Source organism: Bombina bombina, chromosome 1 (assembly GCF_027579735.1).
Source record: "Bombina bombina isolate aBomBom1 chromosome 1, aBomBom1.pri, whole genome shotgun sequence".
Lineage (NCBI taxonomy): Eukaryota > Metazoa > Chordata > Amphibia > Anura > Bombinatoridae > Bombina > Bombina bombina.
This window is the reverse complement of record NC_069499.1, coordinates 408,260,984-408,280,028: the sequence shown is the minus strand read 5'-3', so window position 1 is coordinate 408,280,028 and position 19,045 is coordinate 408,260,984. Positions and strand designations below refer to the sequence as shown.

The following is a 19,045-nucleotide window of genomic DNA, read 5'->3' as shown; positions in this document are numbered from 1 at the left end:
TGTAGACATATCAGAATCAGGTTGAAGTGTCTTCCCTGATTCAGAAAAATCACCCACAGATAGAAGCTCTCCTTCTTTGGCTTCTGCACATTGTGAGGGGATATCAGACATAGCTACTAAAGCATCAGAGAGCTCTGTATTTTTTCTAGTCCCAGAGCTGTCTCGCTTTCCTTGTAACCCTGGCAGTTTGGACAATACTTCTGTAAGAGTATGATTCATAACTGCCGCCATGTCTTCTAAAGTATACGCAATGGGCGCGCTAGATGTACTTGGCGCCTCTTGAGCGGGAGTTAAAGGCTCTGACACATGGGGAGAGTTAGTCGGCATAACTTCCCCCTTCTCAATTTCTTCTGGTGATAAATCTTTTAAAGCCAGAATATGGTCTTTGTAACTTATAGTAAGATCAGTGCATTTGGTACACATTCTAAGAGGGGGTTCCACAATGGCTTCTAAACATAATGAACAAGGAGTTTCCTCTATGTCAGACATGCTTAACAGACTAGTAATGAGACCAGCAAGCTTTGAAAACACTTTAATTAATGTGAAAAAGCAGAATATAAAAAACGGTACTGTGCCTTTAAGGGAAAAAAACAAACACAAAAACTGCAAAACAGTGAAAAAAGTCGTTAACTCTATGAAATATTTACAGTGTATATAATAGACTAAAATAGCATTGCACCCACTTGCAAATGGATGATTAACCCCTCAGGTTCAAAAACGAAGCAAAAAAACGGTAAAAACCGTTATAACAGTCACAAGCAAACTGCCATAGCTCTACTGTGGCTCCTACCTTCCCATAAAACGACTTTATTAGGCACAAAAACCCTTTACAGAGGTCCAATATGACAGGGGACTCCTTCAGGGAAGCTGGATGTCTCAGGATGTAATAAACAACTGCGCAATTAGAGCACGAAAATAGGCCCCTCTCACCATACACTCAAAGTCAGAGGGCCTTAAAAAACTATTCCTAGGGTAAAATAACAGCCATGTGGAAAACTAGGCCCCAAATAAAGATTTATCACCTCAGTAAAAAACGTTTCTTATATATATAACGTTTAACATACTAAGCCATAATAGAAAGTAATATGAAAATTACCCTTTACTGCAAGCATGATGCCAGTCGTTATTAAATCACTGCAATCAGGCTTACCTTACCTATATCAGGCACTGTCAGCATTTTCTAGTTCTTATCATCCTCTAGAAAAAAATATACTGAACATACCTCAGGGCAGTTAATTCTGCAGGCCGTTCTCCCAGCTGAAGTCTCCCATACTCTTCAGTTATGTGTGAGAACAGCAACGGACCTTAGTTACAACCTGCTAAGATCATCAAAAACCTCAGGCAAATTCTTCTTCTAATTTTTGCCTGAGGTAAAAAAACAGTACAACGCCGGCACCGTTTAAAAATAACAAACTTTTGATTGAAGATAAACTACACTAATTCACCACATCTCTCTAGCTACTTCCCTTGTCGAGAGCTGCAAGAGAATGACTGGAGGTGGCAGTTAGGGGAGGAGCTATATAGACAGCTCTCCTGTTAGTGATCCTGTTGCAGCTTCCTGATGGGAAGGAGAATATCCCACAAGTAATGGATGAATCCGTGGACTGGATACACCTTACAAGAGAAATATAAAGTAGGTTGAACTCCCAGGGCACTGCCAGGGCATCTATCAGCTCTGTCTGGGGATCCCTGGATCGTGACCCGTATCTGGGTAGCTTGAAGGTGAGTCTGGATGCCATGAGGTCTATCTCCAGCGTCCCCAATCCGTTGCAGATCTCCTCGAACACCTAGGGATGGAGAGACCATTCCCCTAGATGAAACGATTGTCTGCTGAGAAAATTTGCTTCCCAGTTGTCCGCACCCGGAATGTGGATCGCTGAGAGCGAACAATTGTGTTTCTCTGCCCATTCCAGAATCCGAGATACTTCCCTAATAGCTAGGGAGCTTCTCGTTCCCCCTGATGGTTTATGTAAGCCACAGAGGTGATGTTGTCTGACTGGAACCTGATGAATCGGGACAACCCCAGGAGGGGCCAAGCCCTAAAAACGATGAACATCGCTCAGAGTTCCAGAATGTTTATCGGTAAACTCGACTCCTCTCGGGACCATCTGCCCTGTGGCTTTCTGGCACCCAAACAGCTCCCTATCCTGACAGACTTGCAACAGTGGTCACAATCTCCCAGGACGGTATCAGAAAGGATGTCCCCTGGGACAGTTGTCCTGGACGGAACAACCAATAGAGGGATTCATGTGTCCAGAGATATCTGTTGGGATAGATCTGAGTGATAGCCGTTCCACTATCTCAACATGCACAACTGAAGAGGCCTGAGATGAAACCTGGGGTAAGGAATGACATCTATGCTGGATACCATGAGCCCGATCACCTCCATACACCTGGCACAGATGCCCTTGAGGAGGTTTGAAGGGCAAGACAGCTGGACGCAATCTTGCAACGTTTTTGGTCTGTCAAAAATATTTTCATGGATAAGGAATCTATTATTGTACCCAGGAATTCCACCCTGCTGCTGGGAACCAGTGAACTCTTTCCCTCGTTTACCTTCCATCCATGGGATCAAAGAAGAAGGAGAAGAGCCCTTGAGTGTTCCTCCGCGAGACTGCAGGATGGAGCCTGGACTAGGATATCGTCCAGATAAGGAGCCACTGCAATAACTCTGGCTCTCGCTACCGCAAGTAGTGCACCCAGAACCTTCTTAAAGACTCTTGGGGCGGTCGCCAGACGGAACGGTAGAGCCACAAACTGGAAGTGTTGGTCCAGAAAAGCAAAATCTTAGGAATCTGAAGTGTTCCCTGTGATTTGGCATCTGAAGGTAAGCATCCTTCAAATCTATTGTCGTCATGTACTGTCCCTCTTGAAGTAGGGGCAGAATCGACCTGATCGTCTCTATTTTAAACAATGGGAGTGACAGAAACTTGTTTAGGCACTTTAGGTCCAGAATTGGGGGAAAAGTGCCCTCCTTCTTTGGGACCACGAAATGGTTTGAATAATACCCCAGACCTCTTTCTGCCAGAGGTACTGGGACGATAACTCAGAGAGGAGAGATCCCTCACACATCCTAGGAAGGCGTCTCTTTTCTATGGACTTGACGATAGGTTTGGCAGGAGGAAACTGCCTCTGGGTGGATGGGCCTTGAATCCTATCCTGTAACCCTGTGCTATGACCAGCAGAACCCAATGGTCCTGAATGTCTCTTGTCCAGGCTGCCGCAAACAGAGATAGTCTGCCTCCTACGCGATCCAGAGATGAATCAGGGGCCGCCCCTCCCGCAGGAGCATTAGTAGTGCCCTGGGGAGCTGCATGTGCAATCGGAGATGAATATAGGGAACGCACCTGGCGGGGCGGAGAACCCTCAGAGGTGGACAACTCAGTTGTACTCTTATTCTTTTTAGATATTGCAATCTTATCACAGCATGTGGAATAAAGTTGAGCAGGCGGATCAACCAGAACCTCCTCACAAAAGACAAAGTTATTAGATTTAATTAGGGAGGGAGTACCCTCTAATATCAGAGTCCTCCATAACTTGCGCCTTTATTGCGGACTAGATAATATTAAATGGCACCTTTATTTCCCAATGGCCGGGGCACTCACCATCTCCTATGACCCGGACCACAGAGAAAATGCTTTGTCTCCTACAACGCCGGTCAAGAAGAGGAAGTTAAAGAGGCCATACACGTTCACATGGAGTGCCATGCAGGATTGCCCCTGCACTAAATAGAAAAAGCCCCAAAAAAGGGCCTGCGCAGATCTCCCAATAAGAAAACATTTCACAAACTAACAGAGCCTCATCTCACACATGTCATAGCATTAGCACAATAAACAATATCATGTACAAATCCCCCTGTTCAATAACCCCCTTACAGAGGGTATTACCCTTGATTCTATACAGGTAAAGGAGACACACTGTGACCCTGTCTTCTTACGTTATCATATGTGTAAAAATTAAACGATCTTACCAGAATCTATGCCGTGGAACAGGAACACAGCCTTTCATGTGTGACAGGGTAGTAGCATCTCTCCTGACATGGACTTGAGAGCAGAAAGCAGGCAGTGAAACTCGTCAACTCAGATTGCTTATGGAGCTGTTAATCTGAGTCTGGATGGTTTTGCAGAAAGACTCTCCCTGCATCTCTGGACACTAACTTTAATCCATGCTCTTACTGAGAGGATTACTTAAAACTCCAGTCCCATTTTGAAGAGTACTACCCTCCATAAGAGACTCCTCCGAATCTTCTGACACTTCTCTGCCAACCTCCTGTGATGAAAGGCAAAGAATGACTGGGGGATGAGGGGAGTGGGCGAGGTATTTAAGCCTTTGACTGGGGTGTATTTGGCTCCTCCTACTGGCCAGGTTCTTAATTCCCACAAGTAATGAATGAAGCAGTGGACTCTCCTCCCATTAAGATGGAAATATACCTTCCACACGTGATACATCTGGTGATAGGTTTATGCTCCTGTATTAGAGTATCAATCACAGACTCAGAAAAACCTCTCATACGTTCAATCTTCATGAGGTCAGTCTTGGAGAATCTAGGTTATGGTAAAGAAAAGGACATGCAAAAAGCTGTGCCCAGGTTCAAACTAGCATCCTTTAGCTTGCAAGGTAGCTGACCTAACCACTGAGTCACAACAGTCCAACAGATATAGTCACAAGCCAAAAAGCAGCGAAAGTAGAGTTAGATGTTGTGTATAGGTATAAAATAAACAGGAACTAGAAATAAAACTTCTCCTGCGAGAAAAAACCCCGTAGTAGGGATAATACTCTAATTTCCGGATTCCGCACAAACTGAAAAGATGACTCTCTCCGTGAAAACAGGAGACGGCGAAACCTATAAAGGCTGCCCAGACCAACAGTAGTACCGTAGGGCACACTTGGAAAATATAGTCACATCTCCCAGATGACTAATATCGTACGGCTAACAATAACATTGATACAAGGAAAGAAAGATACTGTAGAATCCACACACATAAGAATATTATTGCACAGCAATAAATAGAATAGCCGTAAAAGTATAACAAATACTGTGATAGACACTCACAAGTATAATATTGTATGGCAATAGAAACAGTAATACAATATATAGAAAACACTGTAATATCTACACACCTACATATATTATTGCACAGAAATACCAAGTAATAGAGTAGCAGACTAGTATAACAATAAGTACAAGTATAACACATACTGTAGTATCCGCTCAAAAGACAATATTGCAAAGAAATAAATAATATTATACAAGATATGAAAAAGTAAATTTATGCTTACCTGATAAATTAATTTCTTGTGGGATATTATCTCCTGCTAACAGGAAGTGGCAAAGAGCACCACAGCAGAGCTGTCTATATAGCTCCTCCCTTAGCTCCACCCCCCAGTCATTCAACCGAAGGTACAGGAAGAAAAAGGAGAAACTAAAAGGTGCAGAGGTGACTGAAGTTTAAAATCAAAAAATATAATCTGTCTTAAAATGACACGGCGTGGACTTGTCGTACCATAGAAGAAATTAATTTATCAGGTAAGCATAAATTTACTTTTCTTCTATAAGGTACGACGAGTTCACGGAATTCATCCTTTACTTGTGGGATACAATACCAAAGCTACAGGACACTGATGAACGGGAGGGACAAGACAGATGGTTAAACAGAAGGCACCACTGCTTGAAGAACTTTTCTCCCAAAAATAGCCTCCGAAGAAGCAAAAGTATCAAATTTGGAAAATTTGGAAAAGGTATGAAGCAAAGACCAAGTCGCAGCCTTACAAATCTGTTCAACAGAAGCATCATTTTTAAAAGTCCATGTGAAAGCCACCGCTCTAGTAGAGTGAGCTGTAATCCTTTCAGGAGGCTGCTGTCCAGCAGTCTCGTATGCCAAACGGATGATGCTTTTCAGCCAAAAATAAAGAGAGGTAGCCGTAGCTTTTTGACCTCTACGTTTTCCAGAATAGACAACAAACAAAGATGTTTGACGGAAATCTTTGGTTGCTTGTAAGTAAAACTTCAAAGCATGAACCACGTCCAAGTTGTGCAACAGACGCTCCTTCTTAGAGGAAGGATTAGGACACAGAGAAGGAACAACAATTTCCTGAATGATATGCAGATAGTTCAGAAACTCTTCGAGCCGAAGAGATAGCAACTAAAAACAGAACTTTCCAAGATAGATCCCTATAAGGAACTCGCTGATAGCCCCTTCTCCAATCCTTCTTGGAGAAAGGACAAAATCCTAGGAATCCTGATCTTACTCCATGAGTAGCCTTTGGATTTGCACCAATAAAGATATTTACGCCATAGCTTATGATAATTTTCCTAGTGACAGGCTTTCGAGCCTGAATCAAGGTATCTATGACCAACTCAGAGAAACCCCGCTTGGATAAAATCAAGCGTTCAATCTCCAAGCAGTCAACCACAGAGAAACTAGATTTGGATGCTGGAACGGACCTTGAACCAGAAGGTCCTGTCTCAATGGCAGAGTCCATGGTGGAAGAGATGACATGTCCACTCGGTCTGCATACCAAGTCCTGCATGGCCACGCAGGTGCTATCAAAATCACAGAGGCTCTCTCCTGTTTGATTCTGGCAATCAAATGAGGAAGGAGAGGAAATGGTGGAAACACATAAACCAGGTTTACGACCAGGGTACTGCTAGAGCATCTATCAGTACTGCCTGAGGATCCCTTGACCTGGACCGTAACAAGGAAGTTTGGCGTTCTGACGAGACGCCATCAGATCCAATTCTGGTGTGCCCCATTGACTTTAAGAACTAAATTCAAACTCCATGGCGGAGCAACAGGTTTAAACACAGGCTTGATTCTAACTAAAGCCTGACAGGCTAGTTATGGTTTAAAAAGGCAGCTTCAATCATAATATTAGAGAATTATTTTTGCGTGCCAGATAACAAATTAAAAGCACAACTCAGTTGTATGGACTTGTATTATCGGCTACTGTATTGCTAAATTGTTTATTGAATCAAGTTAGGGGACATAATGGAAGGGGAAAAAGACATTCAATGGTACTTTGTGAAGGAGAGCCTCTATTTAGGATCAATGTCCTGTATTGCCCTATATTAGAGTAGAGTAATCGTCTCAATATACTATAATGCCCTCCCCATCCTTCCCCCCATAACGAACAACAGATATTTAAGCAATACTTAATTCATATTAAATAGTCACAATCAACAGAGTGCTGTTTAAAATCATAGAAAGGATTCCACTGATGTGGTCGCGTTTCACATATACACTTCCTCGAGGAAGCGTATATGTGAAACGCAACCACGTCAGGGGAATACTTTCTATGCTTTTATCGCTCAAAGTTTAATGTTGATCGGGAGAAGAGATTCCTCTCGAGTCCACCACCCCTGTGCCTTCCTGGCACCCCAAACGGCTCCCCATCCTGAGAGACTTGCGTCTGTAGTCACAATCTCCCAGGATGGTCTCAAGAAAGATGTCCCTTGGGACAGGCACTCTGGACAGAGCCACCAAGAGAGCGATTCTATCGACCGGGGAGAAATCTGTTGAGACAGATCCGAGTGGTCGCCGTTCCATTGCCTCAGCATGCACAGCTGAAGAGGTCTGAGATGGAACCTGGCAAATGGAATGATATCTATGCTTGACACCATGAGCCAAATTACCTCCATACACCGGGCCACAGATTGCCCTGAGGAGGTCTGGAGGGAAAGACAATTGGAAGTAATTTTGCAACGTCTCTGGTCTGTAAGGAATATCCTCATGGATATGGAATCTATTATCATGCTCAGGAGTTCCACCCTGGTACTGGGAACCAGAGAACTCTTTCCTAAGTTTATCTTCCATCCATGAGATTAAAGAAGAAGAAGAAGAAGAGCTCTTGAATGGTCTTCTGCCAGCCAATAGGACGGAGCCTGGACCAGGATGTCATCCAAGTATGGCGCGCTAGTACAATAGCTCTGGACCTCACCACCGCAAGCAGAGCCCCCAGAACCTTCTTAAAGACTCTTGGAGCAGTAGCCAGACCAAAAGGAAGAGCCACAAACTGGAAGTGCTGGTCCAGAAAGGCAAAGTGATCCTTGTGTATTGGTACATGTAGGTAAGCATCCTTCAAGTCTATAATAGTCATGAACTGTACCTCTTGAACTAAGGGCAGAATAGACCTTATCGTCTTCATCTTGAACAATGGGACCGACAGAAACATATTTAGGCACTTTAAGTCTAGAATCGTACAAAACATACCCTCCTTCTTTGGGACCACAAAAAGGTTTGAGTAGTACCCTAGACCTCTCTTTGATAGAGGTACTGGCACAATTACTCTCAGGGAGGAGAGATCCCTCACGCACTCTAGAAAAACATAAATTATGCTTACCTGATAATTTTATTTCCATCTAGGGGAGGAGAGTCCATGGCTTCATTCATTACTAGTTGGGAATTAAGTACCTGGCCACCAGTAGGAGGCAAAGACACCCTAGCCAAAGGCTTAAATACCTCCCCCACTCCCCTCATCCCCCAGTCATTCTGCCAAGGGAACAAGGAACAGTAGGAGAAATATTAGGGAAGATATGGTGCAAAAAGAGAATATTAAATTTAGGTCCGCCCATCTGAGATACGGGCGGGGGCCGTAGACTCTCCTCCCCTTGATGGAAATAAAATTATCAGGAAAGCATTTATGTTTTCCATCTGAAGGGGAGGAGAGTCCACAGCTTCATTCATTACTAGTGGAAACATATACCCAAGCTCTAGAGGACACTGAATGAAACCAGGAAGGTAAAAGGGTCCGCCTAATCTGAGGGCACCACAGCCTGTAGAACGTTTCTCCCAAAAAAAACGCTTCTGCAGAAGCAAAAACGTCAAATTTGTAAAACTTAGTGAAGGTATGCAAGGAGGACCAGGTAGCCGCCTTGCAAATCCGCTCTAGTGGAATGAGCCGTAATCCTCTGAGGAGACTTATGTCCCGCTGTCTCATAGGCCAAGCGGATCAGGCTCCTCAGACAAAAAGACAAAGAAGTGCAGAAGCCCTCTGACCCCTGCACTTCCCTGAATACAGGACAAAAAGAGAGTTAGATTGTCTGAAATCTTTTGTGGCCTGAAGATAAAATTTCAAGGCATGAACCACGTCCAGATTATGAAGTAACCTCTCCTTAGGAGAAGAAGGAATAGGATATAAAGAAGGAACGACTATCTCCTGATTGATGTTGCGGTTAGACACCACCTTGGGGAGAAACCCCACACCAGTGCGAAGAACAGCCTTATCCGCATGAAACACCAGATAAGGGGGCTCATATTGCAAGGCCGCCAGCTCAGAAACTCGGCGTGCAGATGCAATGGCCAACAAAAAGAGAACCTTCCATGATAGGATTTTTATCTCAAGAGAATGCATAGGTTTAAAAGGAACCTTCTGCAAGACCTTAAGTACCAAGTTTAAGCTCCAAGGGGGAGCAGACTGCTTAAAGACAGGCCTGTGCCAAGGGTAGCCATGAATCTCACACCAGGACAAGCAAGTCCTCCACACCTTATGATAGATGCGACGAGTGACCGGCTTTCTTGCCTGAGTGTCAATCACATTTTCCACAAACCTCTTTTTGCCAAGACTAAGCGTTCAATCTCCATGCAGTCAGCCTCAGAGAATCGAGATTTGATGTTGAAAAGGACCCTCTTCCATTAGATCCCTGCGACAGGGTAACCGCCACGGCGGAGAGGATGACAACCTCACCAGATACGCGAACCACGTCCTCCTTGGCCACGAAGGAGCAATAAGAATGGAGGATGCTCTCTCCTGCTTTATACGCGGTTACAGAGGGAATATGTATACTAGACCGAATCCCCAAGGCATCGCCAATGCATCTATTAGCTCCGCCTGAGGGTCCCTCGACCTTGATCCATATCGGGGAAGCTTGCAGTTCAATCTGGATGCCATGAGATTGATCTCCGGCATCCCCCATCTGAGACAGATCTCTGCAAACACCTTGGGGTGAAGAGACCATTCCTCCGGCTGAAAAGTCTTTCTGCTGAGAAAATCCACCTCCCAGTTGTCCACACCCGGGATCCGGACCGCAGAGAGCGAACATTTGTGGGTCTTCGCCCACTCCAGTATCTGAGACATCCTTGTGACTCCCTGGTGGTTGATTTAAGCCACCGAGGTGATATTGTCCGTCTGGAACCTGATAAAGCTAAAGTCTCTCAGACGAGGCCAAGCCTTCAGAGCGTTATAGATCTCTCGGAGCTCCAGAATATTTATTAGAAGAAGGGACTCTGAGCGAGACCACTTCCCCTGTGCCAACCTGGCACCCTAAACAGCTCCCCATCCTGCCAGACTCGCGTCTGTGGTAACAATCACTCAGGATGATCTAAGGAAAGATGTCCCTATGGACAGGTGATCCGGGCAAATCCACCAGGAGAGTGAAGTCCACGCATCCATGTGTATCGGCTGCGACAGATCGGAATGATCGCCATTCCACTGTCTCAACATGCCCCATTGAAGAGGTCTGAGATGAAACCTGGCGAATGGAATGATGTCCATGCTGGAAACCATAAGCCCAATCATTTCCATGCACTGAGCTACGGACGGCCTTGCTGTAGACTGAAGGGCAAGACAGGTGGACGCCATCTTTGCGCATCGGTTGTCCATGAGAAAGATCTTCATGGACACCAAGTCTACGATCGTGCCCAAGAACTCCACTCTGGTACTGGGAACCAGAGAACTTCTCGAAATTGATCCTAAAACCGCCGACCAAGATTTTAGCCACAGAGCTCTGCGTGCTAGAACCGAAAAACCTGACACCTTGGCATTCAGGCGGATAATCTACATATAATCTGCATATTAGCGCCACCTTTAGGGCCTTAATCTTTTCCTGAACCTCTTCGAAAGAGGGTTCACCCTCAATCATATCAAATAATGCATCGCACCAATATGACGCTGCTCCGGCTACCGCCGCTGCCGGTTGAGAAACTAACCCCGTGTGTTGAAACATCTTTCGCAACATGTTTTCCAACTTCTTATCCAAAGGCTCCTTGAATAAAGGACTATCCTCTTAAGGAATCGTCATGTGCTTAGCGAGCGTGGAAATTGCCCCATCCACCTTGGGAATGGTCCCCTACAACTCTAGTTGGGCCTCCGGGACAGGGAAAAGCTTTTTAAATTGAGAAGAAGGGGAAAAGGAAGAACCTAATCGCTCATTATTAATAAAGTTCGCCATCTTGACAGGAACTGGGAAGGTCTGGGGAACCACCCTGTCCTCGTAAACCTTATCCAACTTAGGAATGGAAGGCTCCTCTGGTAGTTTGGGTTCCGGAACCTCTAAGGTAGCCAGCACTTGCTTTAACAAAAAACGCAAGTTCTCCATTTTAAAATGAAAACCGGGTTCCTCCTCGGCCAGAGGTTTAGTTGACACTTACTCCAACCCCGAAAAGGGCTTCTTCTGACACATCGGACTGGGGCGTCCGACAGACACAACTCCTGGGTCGGGCCTCTATGAAAAGCTCTATGCTTGCGCTTAGCAGAACGAGGCAAAGCATGGATCACCTTAGCGACTGCCGTTTCAAGCTGGTCCACAAAGTCCGGTGGCCAAGCAATTTCCCCCGAAGGGGTAACAGTCAGACCCTGGGGGGCTGCATGTGGTATAGGGGATGCCAATAGGGAACGCACCTCACGGGACGGAGACCCCTCAGAGGTGGACGGCTCTGTAGTGCTAGACATTCTCTTATGTTTTGAAGTCGTAGCCTTCTAAAGGCATGTGGAACAATAAACACAGGTATAAAAGTCTTAGATAAAGAGGGAGTACCCTCTACGTGTCAGAATCCTCCAAAAGATTTTAGAAAAAAAAGACTAGAACAAGCAACTTTATAACTACCAATGGCCGGGGCACTCAACACCTCTTATGACCCGGACTCAGAAACCGCTTTGTCTCCTCCGTCGCCGATCAGACCGGAAGTGAAGAAGCCCCAACCGGTCACAAGAATAACTATGCAGGACCGCCCCTGCCGAAGAGAAAGCACGCCAAAACCGTGCAAAACTCACAGAAGAGAACCTGTCAGTTCCACAAAAATGTCAGAGCCGCGTCCTTACACAAAACGCAGCAATCACATAATAAACTTATCATGTACATACCCCCCTGCTCAATAATCCCCTCATAGGAATATTACCTCTTGATTCTATAAAGATAAAGGCGCCACACTGTGGCCCTGCTTCTGTGTTATCATTAGGTAAAAATGAAACGATCTTACCAGAATCTACACCGTGGCCCTTCAAGTGTGACAAGTAGTAGCTGTGCTCTTGACATGGACTTGAGAGAAGTAAGGAATCAGCTAAACTAGTCAACGCCGATTGCTAAAGGAGCTGTTAATATGAGTCGGGATGGTGTCGCAGAGGGAAGCTCCCCCTGCATCTCCGGACTCTAACGTTTACCCAGGTCCTCAAGTTGAGAAGCTTAAAGGGCTACTTCAACTCCTGTCCCATAGCGATGGGTAGAACCCCTCATAAGAGACCTCCGATATTCCGGCACCTCTCTGCCACCTCCTGTGACGAAAGGCAAAGAATGACTGGGGGATAAGGGGAGTGGAGAAGGTATTTAAGCATTTGGCTTTGCCGCCTGCTGTTGGCCAGGTTCTTAATTCCCACCAGTAATGAATGAAGCCGTGGACTCTCCTCCCCTTTAGATGGAAAGCTTCTTGTTTTTCTGGTCTTGAAGAAAGGTTTTATAAGAGGAATCTGCTTCTGGGCAGATGAGATTTGAAACCTATCCTGTAACCTTGAGCAATGACCTCTAGAACCCAAGGGTCTTGCACGTCCCTCAACCAAGCCTCCACAAAGAGAGATAGTCTGCCCCATCACGATCCAACACCGGATCGGGGGCCGCCCCTTCATGCTAACTTTGTTTCGGCGGGCTTCTTGTTCTGCTTGGATTTATTCCAAGATTGAGATGGTTTCCAAGTTCTCTTGGACTGATCAGGCTTCGCGGAGGGCTGCTGGCGTTGGTATTTATCCGAACAAAAGGGAAAAAAATTAGGACCTTGTCCTTTAGGTTTATTCTTCTTATCCTGCGGTAGAAAGGCACCCTTACCCCCAGTGACCGTGGATATGATAGAGTCCAGGCCTGGAACAAAAAGAATCTTCCCCTTAAATGGAAGGGAAAGCAATCTAGATTTTGAAGTCATGTCCGCAGACCAAGACTTCAGCCAGAGAGCCCTACTGGCTAGAACAGAAAAATCTGATGTTTTGGCATTCAGGCGATAAATCTGCATGTTTGCATCACAGATAAAAGAATTAGCTACCCTCAAGGCCTTAATTCTTTCCTGAATCTCCAGATAGAAGGGAGACAAAAGGAGGCGCCACAATAGTGTGAGATCGTAGGTTAAAGGGACCCCCACAAAACGATACAGGATCACTTACTAGATTTAAAGCACTTGAAAAGTGCCACAGGTGCAGGCTGAACTATTCAAAGCTGTCCAGCGAGCTTATCCTCACGGTCCAAAGGCCAAAGGGTTAACTTCAGATTCCCCCACACGTACTTAAAAAACCTTCTGAATATCTTACATGCTTTACTGTGGCAAATAGGGCAGGAACAGTTATAAACCAGCTCCTGCAGATAGCAACAATGTACAACATATGCTGTATGTAGGAGTATCAGGGTTCTGCATTTAACAGACGGCACTTAAGCTTCTTTTTGTGGGTCTTAGGGCCAGGCGGCCCGCACAATGTATGTTCCCTCTGGCACAGATTCAGCCCAACAGAACAGGCTTATAACCAGTAACCCCTCAGCAAACTTCACAGATTGGGGGACTCCTCACAGCAGCAGCAGGTTATAAGCCTGTTCTGTTGGGCTGAATCTGTGCCAGAGGGAACATACATTGTGCGGGCCGCCTGGCCCTAAGACCCACAAAAAGAAGCTTAAGTGCCGTCTGTTAAATGCAGAACCCTGATACTCCTACATACAGCATATGTTGTACATTGTTGCTATCTGCAGGAGCTGGTTTATAACTGTTCCTGCCCAATTTGCCACAGTAAAGCATGTAAGATATCCAGAAGGTTTTTTAAGTACGTGTGGGGGAATCTGAAGTTAACCCTTTGGCCTTTGGACCGTGAGGATAAGCTCGCTGGACAGCTTTGAATAGTTCAGCCTGCACCTGTGGCACTTTTCAAGTGCTTTAAATCTAGTAAGTGATCCTGTATCGTTTTGTGGGGGTCCCTTTAACCTACGATCTCACACTATTGTGGCGCCTCCTTTTGTCTCCCTTCTATCTGTAGATCGTCGCTGGTGCCATCAGCCTTGGAAGGAGTGTCAGCTGCCGCATACCCACTATATAGTGGACACCCGGAGGAAAATCTCCATCACATGAACTGTGTATAAGGACTTTTCGTATATACTTTAGTACCCGGGTACTTTATTATTGTATGTATCCTGTATTGCAATATATCACCATTGTGTGTCCTCAAATATCATTTGTTACTATTGTATGCTCACAATATCACTTGCATCGATAGTTATTTGGTCTTAGGATCATAGTATTTGCTGCTGGAGCTACATTGTATTTGTGTTCTCCATCAGAAGGACACATTACACTATATATATATTTTTGGCACTGTATATTACGCTATACTGCGTTCATATTATAATTTTCTATTTCGTATATATATTTTTATATTATATATTTTTTATATATTCAGCACTGTTGTGAAATTTAATTCACGCACATTCCTTGTCCTTTGTTGAAGAGCATATCAAGGACACTGAGATATACACATATTTGTATGCACTTTATATGTGTGCACTATTTTTAGGCGCCTTCACTTTATCACATCACATTTTGCTTTCCTGAATCTCGTTGAGGGGAGTTTCCACCTCGATCATCTCCGACAGAGTCTCGCACCAATAGATAGCAGCTCCAGCTACCGCAGCAACCGCCGCTGCAGGCTGAAACATTATTCTTAATAGAGTTTCTATCTTCTTATTCACGGGGAACAATTTCTTAAAAGAAGAAGGGGAAAAAGAAGATAACCATTCATTCTTTATATATATATATATATATATATATATATATATATATATATATATATACACAAAACTCCAGGAATTAAAACATTAACATTCATTGGTCACAGTATAAAAACACGGCCATGTGCCTCTTTTTAGACTTGTTAATGGAAAGTGTGTAAACGGATGCTGAGCGTTTTGACGGCAGACACAAAGAACACTGTTGGCGGTGAAATCCGATGAACCAAGGAGCAACATGTTTGAGATTAGAGGCAGAGATGCACCTGTGTGACTGGTATGCAGCTGGACGATGGGGCGGTAAGCTACAGGCTTGACATTCATCAGTGCCGGCATGCCTGGAGGTATGTTGTTTCACATAGCACATTACACGGTGGCCAACGCTAGTTCTGTTCACGCCACTTAAAGTTCCCTCTATCTGAGAATCTCATTGTGTACTCATATGCATATTTGCTTGTATGCTCTAACGCTTTAATGCTTGATTACCACTTGGCTCTCTTCCAACATATATTTGTGCAAAAAAACATCAGATATATGTAGAAATATGTATTTATGAATAAATTAAAACATATTCTGCTATGTGAAGAACATTGGAATGTGAAATATTCATATTTTCATGTCGGGTTAGTGCACTTGAGAATATGCGATCGTGTTTGTGCACGAGTAGGGCGTTATGTTTTTTTCCACTTTTTCTGCTTCATTGACTTCTATGGGGGAATACTGTGCGCGCAATATTCTAAGTTAATTTTTTTCAGGAGCAAAAACAGTTTACTTTCAACTTGTAATACAAGCACTACCCGACACATGCAAAAAAGCTTACTTCTAGTGGAGTTAGTGCTCGAGCAAATACTGCTCCACTTGTAATCTGGCACATAATAGGTGGTAGGAAGAACACTACAAAGTTCAGTCAAATATTTTTATTTATTTGTTTTGCTGTCAACCAATACAGCAGTAGAAGCTGTCCTTATCAGCCATAGTGGAAAGGTTATTTAACTATAAGTTGTGCATTCTTTTCTTGAAAATATTTAATTAAATGGTAAAAAGAGCATGTTAAAATTAAGGTAATTCCATTTACTAATTTAGTTCAGAATTGCCTGAAAAATGGTAAACATTTTGAAGTCTCTCCAGTATTGCGGTCCCCTACCGGCCCTCTTTGCTAGTCTATTTTATTTTTCGGACATTTTCCTTAGGTAACCAATATTTTCAATGCAGCTTTAAGTTCGGCACTACACACATGCACTCCATTGTTGATCCGTTCAGAAGCCATCATCCAATCAGATTCCTTTTCTGATGGACGTCAATATGCATGTGCATGAGAGACCCACACATGTGCAATAATGGCAAAGGTAAGTCCCCATGACACGATGATAACCAATGAATCTGAGCGTATGTTACTTGGAATACGCTCTTTTTGTATTAAATTAGTACGGTTCACAATTCATGAAATGGACTTTGTAGCAATTAATGATTTTATGACTTTTTACTAAAATAAATTCAATTAATTATTTGTTTATTTATATATTAGAAATTTGCAATATGGATTTTTGACATTTTGTAATCAAATAGAACCACACATTTAGACATTTATTGTGGTGATATTATAAAGCCATAACAGACTTTATAATAATGATGCTTGTTTTATTCTAGGGGAATGAGAGCTCACCCCATGCGTTCCTTCATCCACTTTTACCAAGTAAAAAGTGAGTCTCATGATTCACTGTTTACTTGGGTGACATAGTCGGGGGTTTAAAGCATGCGCGGTTGAACACCAGTTAGGGAGCAAGCATAGGGTAAAATGTTTCTATTTCTGATGTCCGTCATTAACCTACTCTATGCCAACATTTTTTTTCTCTTTAACTCAGTGAAGTGTAGAATGCTCCCACCTGTTCTTCATGTCACTGAAGAGAAGACTGGAAAAACTAAGGGAGCGTAGAGAAGGTAAATGAAGGACACATTATAAAAATACATTTATTATAAATAAAAAAAAAACAGTTAAAAAAAATAAATTACATTTTACTTACATTTTTAAACTAAAAACTTGAACTTATATACATAATATTTACCATCATTTTAAACAATTTGTATGTAACTTTTTCATTGTGAATCAATTTATATGCTGCTCTTTTTTATGCACAAACTAAAATGTCTCTTCACTCGAGAATACGTCTGGGTCTAACCTAAGATAGTAGACCTCTAGTATGTATACATAAGCACCATCTTTCCTAAGCCATAATCATTTTTTTTGTGTCAGATTCACTTGATGACTCTATTTTAAAATATAGATCTTACTTGTAAACAGGCAGCATTATGGGTAAAGGCCCAGATAAATGAGGAGCAATTTCCAACAAGTTGGAACGTTCGTGCAGAGCTTCCTTGACCAGCTTATACTAGAAGACAAAGAGAATGTAGTTAACAGAATATTCAAATATTGAACACCTACATACAAACATTTTATACATATTTTATTTTTTCTTCATGCTAGATACAATAAAAACTGATGAAAACATGAAGGAAGCAAAAAGTTGAAAGGTGTGAGTAAGAATAGCAGGAGCAAGAATAAAAGAAAAGAGAAATGAGAAATGGGATGTCTAAAAAAATAATAAATAAAAGGTAGAATAAAGTAATTTTAAAATCACATGTCCAATGACAGCTGTTCTACCATTTTTAAATATATACACTATCAAACCCAGCACTTATAAGTATCACATATAATACAACACTAGTTTACTCCGAAGTCTAACGTGAAATTGTGCGTGTGTGTGGGGGGGCTCTAACAGAGCTTCTATCTTCTCCCTGTAGCACACAGAGAGTAACGAGTGACCCCTTTTATAAAGAGGGGAAGATTCTCTTCAAAAGGGGGGTTCCCTTGTACCACACATGAATGCAGGTATAGAGTGAGCATGAGTGACAGAATTCACCTGCACACAATGAAAGCATTTTATTAGGGGGATGGTAGGTTTTGTGTAGCTATACAGTACTGTGCAAAAGTTTTAGGCAGGTGTGAAAAAATGCTGTAAAGTAAGAATGCTTAAAAAAATTGAAATATTCATAAATTATTTTTAACATTTAAAATGCAAAATGAGTAAAAAGAAGAAACATCTAAATCAAATCAATATTTGTGTGAACACCTTTTGCTTTAAAAACAGCCTCAAGTCTTCTAGGTACACTTGTACACAGTTTTTTAAGGAACTCGGCAGGTAGTTTGTTCCATCTCAGAGAACTAACAACAGTTCTTTTGTGGATTTAAGCAGCCTCAGTTGCTTCTGTCTCTACATGTAATCCCAGAGAGACTCAATGATTTTGAGATCAGGGTTATGTGGGGGTCATACCATCACTTCCAGGACTCCTTGTTCTTCTCTATGCTGAAGATAGTTCTTAATGAAATTTGGCTGTATGTTTGGGGTAGTTGTCATGCTGCAAAATAAATTTGGGATCAATCAGATGCCTCCATGATGGTATTACATAATGGATAATATCTGCCTGTATTTCTCAGCATTAAGGAGACCATTAGTTCTGACCAAATTCCCAACTCCATTTGCAGAAATGCAGCCCCAGACTTGCAAGGAATCACCATCTTGCTTCACTGTTGGCCGCTTTAAAGCCCTTCAGCAAACAAATTGCCTTTTCCTACAGTCCAGAACACCTGCTGACAATTTTTTTCCCCCCTGGTGTTTTAATGCATAGTTGAGTCGCTTGGCGTTCTTTCCAAGTCAGAGGTATGGCTGTTTTGTCCACGAGCTTTCCATGAAGAAGCAAGCATGATGTGTCTCATCTGCTGCACTGTTTCCTTGGCCAACCACTGCTTCTACTGTCCTCAACACTGCCCGTTTCTTCTGATCTTCTTCAGAAAAGCTTGGACAGCATATCTGGAAACCCCTGTCTGCATATAAATTCCTGCCTGGGAGACACTGTGCTGATGCAGTGTAACTACCTTGTGTCTTGTTGCTGTGCTCAGTCTTGCAATGGTGTATGACTTTTGACATTAAACTCACCTTGTTAGCAGAGTTTGGCTGTTCCTCACCCAGTTTTATTCCTCCTACACAGCTGTTTCTGTTTCAGTTAATGATTGTATTTCAATATATATAT

The 19,045-nt window shown here is 43.1% G+C and overlaps 1 protein-coding gene across 1 annotated transcript in view; it reads right to left on the bottom strand.

Annotated features, from left to right (window-relative positions):
* GPD2 (glycerol-3-phosphate dehydrogenase 2) overlaps positions 1–19,045 on the bottom strand; it is a gene marked incomplete in the record, with an annotated part of 636,690 nt that overhangs the window by 404,941 nt on the left and 212,704 nt on the right. The window contains 1 exon segment of the mRNA XM_053698314.1: positions 17,249–17,346. Coding sequence (XP_053554289.1) covers positions 17,249–17,346 — 98 coding nt within the window.